Source organism: Athalia rosae, chromosome 3, assembly GCF_917208135.1.
Source record: "Athalia rosae chromosome 3, iyAthRosa1.1, whole genome shotgun sequence".
Taxonomy (NCBI): domain Eukaryota; kingdom Metazoa; phylum Arthropoda; class Insecta; order Hymenoptera; family Athaliidae; genus Athalia; species Athalia rosae.
In genome coordinates, this window is record NC_064028.1 from 18834625 (window position 1) to 18848947 (window position 14323).

The window sequence follows — 14323 nt, forward strand, 5'->3', positions numbered from 1 at the left end:
AGTATAACTTCGAAGTCATTTGAATCAGACAGCAATTATTTTTATTATGCACCACAAGTATATTAGTCTCTTTATCGGATATATACAGAACATACATACATATACATAAATATATTTGACACCTATGCATTTATCTAGATTGATTGTGAGAAAAATATATATAGCTTGATAATATTTCATCTGTTTAAAATTATATGCTTTTCTCTTCGTTATCAGTATAATTACTACCATTTTTCAGTAATATGATTGATGGTTCTATTGGATTTATCACTTGTACGATAATACATATACAATTCAAATATTCAACACAACTAACAATCGGTGGTGAGAAAACTATATTCGTTACAAATTAGGTACATTACGAATTCTGCGTCAAGTCAAATCAGTCGAGGGATAGTCCCACTTTTAAATTGTAGTTATCATAACATGAAGTCAAGGTGCACTAAGGTGCCTACTTAATCTAACGATTGGGTTTGGACATAAAGAAAATTTCTGACCCTCAACACTGGTACTGTGATATTTTTGTATCACAGAAAATGGATAAATAATTAGGAAGACTTATCAAAGCATGAGCAGGAGTCCCCATGAGCAGCAACGCGTATCTTTAGATCCCGTGAAATTTCATATGTTTGAACATTATTACACACTTCTTTCAACCAAATATTAAAACATTGTATCTATATCGTCTCAAATTCATCGTAAAGCTCTATAGGTTGGGCCTTTCGACGGGGCTGGCAGCTGAAAACATTACGAAGCATAGATCAGTACTTTTACTTTGGCTAAAATGAAAATTTCATAGTGTTTCACTCTATTTTTCTTTCTCACATTTGCACCTATCCGGGACAGGTATCGATTTCGTATGTGAATGTCCGAATGTGGGAAAAGCAGATCATCTGCTGACAAGTCTGAAGTAGATCCGGCATTGAGAAGCTTTTCTCTTTCGAGTGCTTCAGCTTGCTTGCGACCACAGTCATAAGCATCCCGTTCTGCTGGCGTCATATTCAAATAGCCTCCGGTCGAATTCGTGTCCAAGATCCAAATTGCAATAGTTGCTATCAGCGATACTAGAGTGAAAAAAGAACAAAGTTACGACGTTATTATAGTTAGTAGACTTACTTCCCAGTTGAGGCAGAGTAAGGGTCAAGCTGAGGGGCAATGATTCAAACTTACCGCACAACCATCCCAAGAAAAACATTTCCAGCATAAAATATCCACCAGAATCGACAATCATGCCAGCCAATATCGAGACCACAGCTAGGCCCAAATTCTGGACAGCCTGAGCTCTGCAATTAATTGGGAAAGAGAATCTGTTACAAAGTGCTGCTCTTTTATTTCATGAAGCCTGAAGCAATGCTCTAATAAGTTACTGCTAGCTAGATAAATGGTGCAGAATCATGAGTCACTGATAATATTATGATGATTTTCCTTTGTCTGTAAATTCCAGAACATGATGTTAAACTCAGACTATCAGAGAAACGAGATAACAAAGCCACTAAATATAATATGCAGATGTATAATGCAAATGTGCGACCGAAGGATGATAACTAGTCTAGTCATAATAAGGCAGGGCATTAATGAGGTTGAATAACACAATATCTGTCACATACTGGTTCAGAATTACTTACATTCCATAAGCCGTCCCCAACTGATATTCTGGTATGATCAAGGCTATCAATGGCCACAGTCCACTGGCAAGCATGGAGTAGGCAAGACCCATAATAACCATGCAGATGTAGGGATTGACAAAAGTAAAGGTGAGCAGACCATGAGCCAATATCGTGAACAGTATGCTCATGAAAACCCACCAGACGTTTTTACCCGTTCTATCGACAAGATAGCCTAGAAGTGGAGATGCAAAAGCCGAAATAGAATAGACCAAGGAGTTAACAGTGTTAGCAGCTCCCGGAGAGAACGCATACTTTCTTATAAAGAAGACCCTGAAACAATTAATACGGTGTAGCAGAATTTCGATTTTTTCAAGTACCTTAAGTTGGCGATTGAATCCATGGCATTGGACTTACTTTCCCAAAGCGACAAATGGAAATATTGCAACATAGTAGGCTATACAGACAGCAGTGACCATCCAAAATACCCCCTTGAAGTCTTTGACATCAGTTAGTCGAACGACTTCCGGTTGTTGACCCTCCCCACGCCTCAGTAACCTCTCTGCCCTTTTGTCCATCAGGCCCAGAATTATTGCACATATCAAGGAACCCACACAAGTTGTGGAAGCTAACATCAAAACAACCCCAGTGCAGGTGTAACCGGAGTAAGATTGCGCCACCCAGTTATAGATTGGTTCCATTACTAAAAAGTTCACCGTAGAACCGACACGAGCAAAGCTCAACTGGAGTCCGAATACCATGTTCAATTCTTTTCCTTTAAACCACAGAACCGCGTAACTGTTCTGGGCTACCGCCAATGATTCGGCCCCGATTCTGAAAATTATCGCTGAAATTTTATTCTCCTATTCCATCTCTGTTGTAATAAATTTAGGGAAACTAGTCTCGAAACTCACCCAAAGACAAATCTTCCGACCATCATGATCCAAAAAGTATCTACTAGGGCTCCCAAAGCGAAAATAAATTGTCCAATGAGAGTTATAGCCATGTAAATTACCGTTCCCAGCCTGATACCGAATACGCTGTCCAATAAAAAGCCTCCGATAAAACATAGTATCACATTAGGCCAAGCATAAATTGAGTACAATAGGACAAATTTGCTAGTTGGTAGATCCAAGTCTGTTCTAAAATTATCCTGAAGCGCCCCAGGGTTGTCATAACAAAAATATGACCCTGAAATTACATAAAACAGCATAATAAATATCTCATCAATACATAACAAACAGCTGAACAAGTGCATCGAGTAAACATGTGCACCCTTATCAACAGAATTAATTGCTGTAGTAGTATAATTTCACTGCATAATCTCATTCAAAAATTTTATTTCCCTCTTTTGGTTTTTATCCTTTTTTTACGGTTTTTTTTACATCCCATCACAGCTGCCTAGTTATCGTAGGTAACAAAATTAACTTCGTTTCAATTCCCATTGATTATCATCAATATAACTCATATTCGCTGTGATGGACATGAATTTATTGAAACAATTGACAAATCAGGCTTCAAAAATATTACAGATTAGCTCAACTTGGATAAGAAAGCAACAAAGGAAATGACCCGATAAAAATTACATGCATAAAGTTATTATTGGAGTGTGTACAATCAGTTAACTTTTGACACCGCCGACCTGCACGACTAATCGTTTTACGAAAATGTAGTATTTTTCAGAATTGGAACAAGGGTCAAGTCTGCAAGAGAGAGATTATTTTCTTTTTAAATGTAATCAGCATATAAGAAGATCTCTTCCTTCTCATCAGTTTTTCAGGCCTAGAAAGCCATCGGTATGTGATATTTGTTAGAGACTGCAGACATAGCTGACAATGAGTCTCAGTTTGTTTATTTTTTTTTCTTTCACAGTCAGGTGATTGAACAGATTAGAGCATGATCGAAGGTTGACTCGGACTCGAACCCAAAAATAAGTTTGGTAAATAATCTTACCAAAGCCAAGTAGGCACATCAGAGCTAGTCCGATGAATCTATAAAGTGGTTTCTTCGGACTACAGCATCCTTGCAAAGCAATCTCGTCAGAATCTGTTGTTTCTATTGTTCTTCTAGGACTCTCCATAATGCCACCTTCCATGTCTGATAAAGTTCTAGACAAATACTTCTGTTCGGTGAAAAACTCTGTTGCTAACGAGTAGCTTCTCCTGATGACGAGGATAACTCACTATATTATTAAAAGGTTGAACAGATGGTTTTTGTTATTCTGAATCGCGATAATTCAAACCACAATAGATTGATAACTCTGCTTAATAATCATCCTCTTAATTCTATACCATTTTGAAACCACAAGCCTACTCATTCGATCTCTGGTTTGATTACGAAAAATCCACTTTGTTTAGACTTGATCTATCACAAACACTTTAGGTTTCTCACGGGCTGTTACGGAAACGACGATATGTGACAAGCTGTCATTATCGTGCAGACGCCTTTCAACCGACGCACAGCTGATCTCGCAGTCGTGTGACAATCTCGACTCATCGACTCCCGTCAGTGCTCCCACTCCTGAAAGCCCGCGCCGGCGGCCATTTTAATTTAGTTTTTTCTTTTCTCTCTTCTGTCTCTCTTACATGTCGGAATGTGAATGCACGTATTTTCTGAACGTTCGTTAAAATGCAAAACGTCGAAAAATTAGAAAATTTGTTTTTTTATTGAAAAGAATTCCTTACGATTTTGGAATTTACTAAGTATTACAATGGTATCGTGATACTCAACAACTTAAAATGAATACCGATACAACATAATGGTAGTCTGTGAAAAACGGTTTTTGCTTTTTCCTCTCACTTTTTTGAACATCACAGAAATCAGATAGCTCTCGTCGATATACAATAATAAAATATTTTATAACAGTACTCTGTGTACACAAAATCTTATTCTACGGTGCGACCTCCTCTGTCGCTCCTTCGAATTCTAATTTCACCTGACATTCTTCGGGTAACCCTTCAACGTCAACTTCTGATTCTGGTGCATTCAACATATTTAATGTAACTTCTGCAGATTTCCCCATCATTCCTTGGTTACCTGTCGCCTGCTGCTGTTTTTGTGATTGTACCTGTTGTTGCTGAGCCCCGCCACCTCCGCTTTGCTGAACAGTCTGTTGTTGAGATATAACTTGCTGTTGTCTTATGGGTACCCCAGCTTCTTCGAAGGCTTTTTTCTTCAGCGTCGTTCGTATTTGTGATCTGTAAATGAATAAGAATATTAGTGAAAACGAACCAAGGACTGACGCGGAAATCGAGCGTGTTTCATATTGATTTTCTTCCAAAATCTGATCACTTACACTGTTCTCCCCTTGATGTGCTCACTAATTTTATTCAAATCTTCGCTGAACTTTTTAACAGAATGACGAAGCATCTCAATTTCCTCGTCGGTCCATTTACTAAAGTAGACAGAACAGATAAAGTATGGAATATCACTCCTACATACGAAGCTTTTCAATTGAAAATGAAGTCGACTCTTTGAGTACTAAGTTTAAATCTACTCAAATACCGGGAAACGCTTCCTCTAAATCAGCCGATAGAGACGGTACTGGCCCCTGTCATTGAAGCGCGAGATCGTTACGATCTTGGTTAGGTGAAATGCGTATTATTATTACCCTGCCGGTGAGTCTGTCGTGGGGTGTAATTGCATGGTTAGCTCGCCCAGTTTGTTGAACGCTGCACCAGCCGCCGTGAATATCTCACCGACCTGAAAATAACGGAGTAAAAGTTTTCTTAAATATCAACCGACATCGAATCGCCAGACTAACAGTCCATCTACATGCAATTTAATCAGGTTTATTAAGTGCAAAGATCAGAATAAATTCAAACACTGTGACGAAGAATCTAAGCCCGAAAGTTCTCGTGAATCAAACTTCAAACATTCAACAATTTTATCTCATTATTATCGAATAAACACTGAGCATCATAACCTAACCTTCTGTCCGCTTTCGAGCTCCATGGCTTATGGCTAGATCACAGATTCTGTTATATCGAGGGGGAAGTCCCCTGGACACGTGACTGGGGTTGAAAATGGGGGTTGAGGGAATGGGCCGTTCACTGCGGGCAGGAGGTGGATGGCGGGAAATTATCGAAAACCTTTGACAAACCGTATTACGTCAGCTTACCTTGCTTGCCGAATTCATGTTATACATACATATATTGTTATTAAAACATGACGACGCCATTGGATCGCCGGGATGCGACGATATAGGTATCTACATACGTGAGCCGCGGCGTTGCGGCAGTCTGCGCGCTCCACGTATTTAATTAAATGTAGATTTAAAATCATTTGGGTGTACAAATTTTCTGAAAAGCAGTTTATTTCGCTCATCTGTCTTGACAAATTTTATCCGCAGATTCTTTGCGTTTATAAATTAACAATATCCTGCCCCATTCGTTGCCACCCGTTTCAATGACCCTTTCAAACCCGCATTGATCTCTCAATATATTTCCCACGTGGGTTTCCACATCGCCGTTGTATCGGAGAGAATTTATACTCTGAAAATCCGGAAGATTCGCTCGCCTCAACCTCCTCGATGCATTTCTGTAACATTTCCAGGGCTGTGGTTCCACCACGATTATTTTAGTTTTCTCGCAAACGGATTTCAGGAAGTCGACAAGACCCGAATCTCCATGGTTTAAGTGTACCCACATCGTGATTGAAAAACAAAAAACCACGTCGAAATAGTCTCTCTTGTTTTCCGACAGAAATCGATCCACCGCAATTTTCCTATCCGGTTCAGACATAAAATCTACGCAGCTATAAATCACGTTGCGACGCTTATCTGCAGGGAAATTATTCGCTTCTTTAGCTCGTTCTATCAAAACCGGATCCAAATCGATCCCCAGCAAGGAAATCTCCACATCTCCTGGAGCGTCGACGTTTTTCTTCAAAAAATCGTACAGGGCGAGGGTCAGATTCTGAAAGAAGAGAAAAAAAAAAAAAAAGTAGTATATAATTTGACGCGGATGGTGAAAAGCTTCTATCCATTATTTCGGAGGGAAATCCCTGCAGCTGCCGTCCAGGACCCGATGCCTCGGCTTAACATGCATAACTTTTTTTTTTCAAGTTCCTCACCCCCGCGTTGCAGCCGACATCCATGCCTACGTATTTCCGCTCGGTCGGCTCCGCGTGCCATACGCTCTGCGGAAGTTGTTGCAGCCGTTCCTCCACCAAGTGAAATTGGTAATAATTCATGAAGTTTCCGTGCCTGCACGCGCCCGGATCCGTTTCATTTTTCACCCGGTTATTCGCTTCCGCTCCGCCGCTAATTGCAACTCCTATTTCCTCTTCTAATTCCTTCTCAGACATCCTTTTTTTCGCTTCGTTCTAATTGCCATTAAACGACAACGACCGGTACAATTGTGTTAATTATTCCTTTGATACATATCATTCCTCCGGTCCGGCGGATCGCTCCGTCGCACTCTATCTATCCTAGGTATGCTTACGGATGAAAAGATGAAACGACGCGAAATCTACTGGCTACCTGCTCCCTCCAACGCGCAGTGGCGGCGCAGCTGCTCTGTTTACAATCGAAGAACGTGCAAATCACGTGGTTCGAGTCATCCCGTGTGCACGGCAACGTGGTGCCCCCTGGTCCGCTGAATAACGACTTTGTTCAGGGCCTCGCAGGTCGGCCGTGTCACGTTCAAACGGAGAGCGCTGATATGGATACGTACTGCACAAAAAGTATCGAAGTCAGATCGAGCGTCGTATTGCCCACCTACCCGCCGCCCACATACGTGTCATTGAAAAAAAAAAGAAACAAATAAGAAATGGAAAGAAAAAAACCGCTCACCCAGAGATTTGCCAAGAGCGTGCAATCGACGTTAAACGCGGCACGGTCGAGACCGCGAACGGAAGGATTGAGATAATTCGCGGTGTCCGCGACCCAGATAGTCACAGCCTTCGATTCACCAACTTCGGGGACACGCTGTTCGGTCGGACCAAAAAAGTTTAACAAGTAATCCCACGAATCAATGACGCTCATTGTGTCCGTAATGTACAAGGTGTACTTTCAGACGGTACACGATACGAATGTACTCGAAGCAGATGCTTCTTGCCTCTTCAATTTTTCATTCATTCCTTCTCGGTTGTCTTCCCTTTTTTCTGCAAGGGCTCTCTCGATCGCGACCGCGACTCGCCGTTTCTCAATCAATTAGATGAGGAGATCATTTATTGCAACAGTTGAACGGTCGCTACCTAGTCTTTCATTTTTTCAAACTATATACACGTATAATATTCTCATGTATACCTACGCAATTGAGTCAAGGCTTCTGAAACTTGGCCTATTGAAATTACGAGGTGATAAAATTGAATTGAAATCAACAAAAAAGAAAAAAAAAAAAAAAAACAGAAAAAAGGAAAAGAGACAACAACACTCTATTACAAGTCTCCGATCTTCTGGTTGCAGGAAAAAAGGGAATGTCTATTTTTACCTTTTATACGCTCAGAAGTGTCGACGATGGATGTCTTACACTATAGTTACATACATACATACATGTATATTCCGACTGCAGCAGCTGTTTCGAAAATCGACCTGCACCCAAACCTCCCGCTGCTAAACTTTAAAGAGAATGAACTCGTGCCAGGTGGGCGGTGACCGTGACGTTACAGACATATTTTCCTAAATCCTCTCGTAGCGGTTCGAGCTTAGGACAAATCTAGACAAAGACACGAGGATTACGGTAACAACGAAATGAGTGTACAAAATGAATTCCGTCAGCCACGTCGTCACGTCAGATTGAAAAAACTAAAAACTCGTCTAATCGGTTCGTCGACTGATAATTCCCCAATATATGCCTACATTTCCGTCGTGTCTAGCTGGTCGTAAATTTCGAACGACCTTGTCGTTTTTCCGGACCGCACGCAGAGAAATTTCACTTTTTTTCCCCTCTCATATAACTAACTCGCAAACGTTTTTTGCGAGAAAATTCTTCCTGTCTACGCATATCCGGTTGCCGATTTTGGGGTTTTTGGGGACGTTTCATATTTACCGAAACGCCCGACGTCAACTGTGGAGTCTCGGGTCCGGCGACTCTGAGCTCTAAGAACCTCCGCAAACCCCGAAAGATCTTAATACCGGACATGATTTCAACAAAGGCGCGTAGCGAACGAAGGAAACAGCAGCTGCATCTTACGGTTTTGTCCTACAAACTCCTCTATTATTACCCAGGTATTTGACCCGCGGCTTAAAGCCGGCGTATTGAAAATATATCCGGAAAATATTTACCCTTCCGTTCTTTATGTATAACGTACGTACCTCCGTATAGGCACGGGATTTATTATTATTCGCTTTATTTTTCCGCGCGTATAATCCCGATTATAATAATAATGAAAAGGCGGAAATGCTTGTAGCATTATTGTATTTGTGTATATATACAGATATACTATATATTTCTTTACACTACGCGTTTCCGTTTTATCCTTTTCAGATTTTCTTCCATTCGACAATAGCCGAGGCGGAAGTAGATACCTCATTTGAAACAAAAACAAAAACAAAAAAGAAAAAAAAAACAAAAGAACGAGCGCGACGACGACGCGCGAGTTGTGAGAATTTCAAACTAGAGGCAATATTTTGCAATGTTTCGAACATCGATATATATATATATATATACGTATCTACTTCCTCGAGAGTTTCCAAGTACACGAGCACGCGTACATATTCATTCCTAGCGTCTAATTACGTCAAATCGAAACGCGATATAAAATCAAGAGCTAAGAAGCGACGCAGCAATTTTTCGTTACAATGTATATAATACATATCATACACGAATGAATATTTCGGATTTCGCCCCGTAATTTTACCGTAGTATGTATGGTTACTATGTTGTGCAATATTAGTACATTGATACAATCGTACATATATATATATATAAACTACCGTATCTATTGTGTATATTGACGAATATCACGTTCGCCGCGTTTTATTAGTCATGTGCACCAACAGCTGTACAGATAAACATTTACGTACACACACACACGCAGTTACATGGCTGATATCACACGTGTACATGTATACATATATGGACGTAGTACATAGGATACCCATACGAACAGGACACGTACGCGGACGTACACACACGAACAAAATGACACAATAATCGGGCAAGGGTGTCATCATAACTATTGCCAGATATTTCTCAACACCCCGGTAAAGTAAAGCGAGCCCAAAGGTCGCCGTGTACCGTGGAGCACAAATAAGGCATTTCCTGGGACGAGAGGGAATCAGCTGGCAGACGATGGAGACCCAATAAACGTTGGGAACTGTGCGAGCGAGGCGTTTCTATGACGTCACGTGGATTACCGATGGATCATAAACGATTTGTTTTTCTGCTATTCATCGGCGCGTAAGGTCGCCGCGTTGTTACCGAGTATTGGGCGCGATAATTACGAAGAAATAGAAAGAAGGTACACAATTCGTTCGAGAGGACGATGAAGGCAGCCTCCTCGTCGAGATTCGCTTCGTTATTGGGAATGCCTATCGAGGAGTTTTGTCGGTGTGTTCGTTTGAGAATATTGTATATCGTAGACGGTTGCCAGACGCGATGCAACGGTATAAGTACAGTCGACGCGCTAAGTGTACAACGTAAATTACATCCTCGAATCGTTGTTGCACATTGATGTGATACAATTATTCGATTACGAGCGTGTATACGCGTTCACCTATCGCCGACTCGGATCTCCGTTGCGTTCGCATGGAATCGTCCGTATACGCAACGCGTAAATTCATCGTGATGCGCTAATTGTTTCCATATCTGACGTCGATAACAATGTCGGTTACGCCGATAACGATCCGTCAATTGTCACGATAATGAATGACAATTGTTTCTTTTCCAGCCGTTAGTACAAGGTATGCGTGAAAGAAAGTTTGAGCATCAAGCGCCGAATGCACTCGACAGTTTTTTTTTTTTCGCTGACTGTACCGAGTCCGGTTTACACGTGGCGTGTACACGTTGCATGTGTGGTGTAGTAGTAGGTGGGTATTATCGCACAACTGGAAAAGATGCAGGAACGGAATATCTGGAGACGGAAGTTGACGGGAAAACAGCCCCCTACTTCCCCCCCCCCCCCGTATGGTGACGAGTTTCCGGGATGTGAGCTTAGAATTTTAAATAACGATTCAACGTTCCAATTGGCTCTGGCCTCATACATTATATACAATCGTTGAGATCATCGGCGGTATCCCGGCGTTGACGATGAATCCGATTCGCGCGATATTCTTTTTTTTCATTCGATGTTATTTCATAATTACAACGCAGCGCGTTGCAGACGCGATGATTTATAGGGCAATAACTTCGAAGTTGATTTTTTTTTCTCCTTCTTCCTTTTTTCTTTTTCGCAAGTTTAAAACAATCAACGGACAGAGAAGATAAGAGGCGTACGCGGCGTCGTACGTTACACGTGACCACTCGAAGTCCGGTGCGTGTTGCGTGCACTATTTTGTTTTTTGTACACGCAGTCTGTTGACTCGTTACAACGTAATTTCGCCACACGAACCGCTATCGGCGATGACTTTGTTTTTTTTTTTTTTCTTTTATTTTTATCAACGAAGAAAGAATTTCGAAAATAATTATCTAATCTAAACGATGATTTTTATGTACAACTTATTCAAATTGTTTACATATGTATATATACAATACGGCGGGATCGACACGCAATCGGCGTACACATATGTTTCCCGCGTTACGCATTTTGCAACGTGTGTACAATATATAGAGCGATTCCCCGAATTGGCTCGATTTTTCACACGGTAGAGGACAAATCGCTCTTATCGCGCGTCTTCTCTAACGATGACGCCATCTTACGATGCGTGTAAATCCTGTGCAACGTTCGCCGTTCGTCGTACGTATACGTACATACGTGTCCGTTCGTTTTAGCAGATGAGCGTATTGGGCAATGATATATCATCTCTCCCAAGCGTTGGCCTAAAGTCGCGATACGCAATGGTCAATCTCGGGGTTCGTATCGTCGTCCGTCATCTTCGCGGCTTTCGCGGCGTTCGCCAACCGCCCCCTCATTTAATTGCACGGTGACGCAACACCGTCGCTCTTTTGCGTTATTATTCGCGACAACGACGCCTTTTGAAACATCGAAAAACTCCCCGTCAATTATTTTCCGACCGACCGACCCGAGACACTTCCGGCTCCACGCAACTTTTTTTCGTCAGTCTTTTGTTCGGCGGCCGCAGCGAATGAGATTTGTTCGACGCCATATTGTTGTTACTCCGTATGGTCGAATCGCGACGCAACGATTTCATACGCTCGTACCTGATGTCAACTCCGTCGCGGAATAATCACCTTATCGTTCCCAATTGAACTTTACTTGACGACCGTTATTGTTGTTATTATTTATCGCCGCGTCGCCGATGAAACGGCGATTTTTGGACGATTCTCACCCTCCCCCCCCGCACAATAGCCGACGATGATTCGACGTTGCAGCAGCAGCAGCAGCAGCTGACAAAAGCAATCGCGATCTTCGTTTCGCGAATCACGTGCACAGATTTATCTCCGTTTTGTACACCGTCTCTCACCTTATCAATGGCGTGCGATCGTATAGGTCGAGTTTCTCGATCCCCGAAGCGAGTACGTGTCGCTCGTTCAATTGTCTCCGCGAACTGGAGCTAGGTCAAATATCTCAAGGTCGAAGAGCTGCGGGCCCTGGTCTTCGAGTACGCGACGAAAATTCGGTACGAATTATATTAACGTGGGCTCGTTTCGTATCTCGATTAGTTTTTTTTTCTTTTTTTTTTTTTTTATCTAAACGCTGTACGAATCGAGTATTACAATTGTTAGCAAGTAACCCTTTACACGTAATCTTTTTGTCCATCGTGTATCGATCGAAGAACGATATCAACCTGGATTCTTACGTAAATGGAGGAAAAAAAAAAAAACACAAGTCAGAGACACACAAGTGGGCGCTCGTGAATACCTGCGATGTATCTTATCGTGTTATCGTAAATAGAAAAAAAAATGTTTCCTCGCTCCAAAAAATACCCAGAAATTTACGCATAAACTAAACTAATAATCGAATGAGTAATAACAAACGTTTGGAAAAATAACTCAAAGCGGTTCCAAACCGCATGAACCGACGTTCGAATCGATTCGCTAATTAATTCGTTTGTTTTTTGATCCGCCTTTTTTTCACCGAGATAGTTGATATCCTCGCGAGAGGATTAACATTTTGCGAATACGTTATAGTTGTGAGATATCTTGATTGGTTATTCGTGGAATGAATTGGTTTTACCCACCGTAATTAGTATAATAATTTCGTGCAGCATCGCCAGAAGCTGGATAGATAACGCGAAATATGTATGTACATGTAAACCTACCAACCTTGCGACTCGCGTTAAATCCGATCGTTTCGATACCTTGACGATGCGAATGTGACGTGAATATTTTAATGATATTCACGACCCTGCGAGGCCCTGACCTTCCGAAATAACGTTTATAAAACTAGTATTATTATAACCGCCGTCGCGTTATACCACGAAACAAAACTGTTATTATTGTCATCATGTCGCGTTACTAATGCCAAAAGGACGTATCAACATTTTTTTTTTTTTTCTCTCTCATCAACTCCAATATGAGTAAAATGTAGAAATATGTAGAAATGATGAACCAAAATATGTTTGGAGATACGCCCTTTTGGCTTTAAGAAAAAGAATTCTTATTTATTATCTTAAAGAATACATATTTCTACGTTTCCCTCATATTGAAGTAGATTAGAGAAGAAAAAAAGAATTTTTGATACACTCTTTTGGCTTTACAGAGCTAAAAGGGTGCGCAAATTTTGAGATACGCCCTTTTGGCATTAGTAACGCGATATGAGTGGATTCCCGAATCGATGTTGTTTTCTATTTTTTTTTTTTTCTTTGTCTTTTAATATTATTATTTCTTTTATCTCAACATCCGCAAGTGTCACCGAAACATATGTATCGATAACAATCTCACGATTCACGATCTCTCAAATCCGTACAATGATGTTACAGAAATTTTTCGAGTGTATGCTGAATTTATTATTATTATCTATTTACGATTATCTCCTCTCACAATATCATTCCTTCGTTAATTTGTCTGAGAAAATAATTTTAACAATAACGAATTGAAAAGTTTTCATAGAAAAAAAATCCAATATTGATAAATTAACTTAGTTCCTAACGAATAAAATCAAATGAAAACAAGTTTGAGTCAGTATTATAGATACACATATATTATGTATAGACGAATAAAATTTCAGTGTAATTGTAAGTCGCAAAGTAAAAGATCATAAATACGCTACGGACATATAAATGAATAAATAGCGTGTCTAAATAAAAAGGTAGAAATAAAATCACAGTATTTGGCGACACACGAATGTTGAGAATAAATTAAACATAACGATTATAAATTCCATAAATGGATAAGAAGATGAATCGGTACCATGTAGAAACAGAAAACGTCGACGTTAATAAAATGAGAGAGATGGGAACGAGTTGCGCGACTTATCTTTCTTTTTCGTTGAAAATTTTCGGTGACTGCTTCTCCGTGGGTGATGTCACTTTTGTTAGTAATTTCTTCTACGACGGTTGATTATCCTGGGATTCCTAACTCTAATTTTCTTCCATCTTTCCCCTTATGTAATTAGTTCCCGTAACGCAAGTCTTGAATTTATCGACCTCGGCACGTCCGATTCCAACGATGTCCCACAGAAAAGAGAACGATTTTGATTCGATTTCCTTATTA

General features: G+C 40.7%; 3 protein-coding genes across 10 annotated transcripts; all 3 read right to left on the bottom strand.

The window, feature by feature from the left end:
- Nucleotides 1-18: 18 nt before the first annotated feature.
- LOC105689768 (major facilitator superfamily domain-containing protein 1-like) lies at nt 19-4089 on the bottom strand. Its single transcript, XM_012407037.3, has 7 exons — nt 3558-4089; nt 2519-2795; nt 2022-2438; nt 1626-1937; nt 1171-1283; nt 826-1064; nt 19-738 (listed from the first exon to the last, which is right to left on the bottom strand). Exons 1-7 carry the CDS (start codon nt 3697-3699, stop codon nt 694-696), a joined length of 1545 nt encoding a protein of 514 aa, XP_012262460.2. The 5' UTR covers nt 3700-4089; the 3' UTR covers nt 19-693.
- Nucleotides 4090-4250: 161 nt separating this feature from the next.
- On the bottom strand, nt 4251-5846 carry LOC105689762 (chromatin complexes subunit BAP18). Of its 4 annotated transcripts, none has more exons than XM_020854538.3 (4): nt 5725-5833; nt 5215-5306; nt 4900-4998; nt 4251-4801 (listed from the first exon to the last, which is right to left on the bottom strand). In XM_020854538.3, exons 1-4 carry the CDS (start codon nt 5782-5784, stop codon nt 4495-4497), a joined length of 558 nt encoding a protein of 185 aa, XP_020710197.3. In that variant the 5' UTR covers nt 5785-5833; the 3' UTR covers nt 4251-4494. The 4 variants fall into 4 exon arrangements, with proteins under 4 accessions (XP_020710197.3, XP_012262454.1, XP_048508754.1 ...); XM_012407031.3 differs by lacking the exon at nt 5725-5833 and adding an exon at nt 5535-5709; XM_048652797.1 differs by lacking the exon at nt 4900-4998 and having other exon boundaries at nt 5725-5846.
- A 55-nt stretch (nt 5847-5901) lies between these two features.
- On the bottom strand, nt 5902-12080 carry LOC105689789 (pre-miRNA 5'-monophosphate methyltransferase). 5 transcript variants are annotated; one of them, XM_048652792.1, is made up of 4 exons: nt 7399-12080; nt 7087-7278; nt 6678-6929; nt 5902-6520 (listed from the first exon to the last, which is right to left on the bottom strand). In XM_048652792.1, exons 3-4 carry the CDS (start codon nt 6909-6911, stop codon nt 5927-5929), a joined length of 828 nt encoding a protein of 275 aa, XP_048508749.1. In that variant the 5' UTR covers nt 6912-6929; nt 7087-7278; nt 7399-12080; the 3' UTR covers nt 5902-5926. The 5 variants fall into 5 exon arrangements, with proteins under 5 accessions (XP_048508749.1, XP_048508747.1, XP_048508748.1 ...); XM_048652790.1 differs by having other exon boundaries at nt 7049-7278; nt 7399-12078; XM_048652791.1 differs by having other exon boundaries at nt 6678-7278; nt 7399-7533; nt 8101-12077.
- Between the last annotated feature and the right edge of the window lie 2243 nt (nt 12081-14323).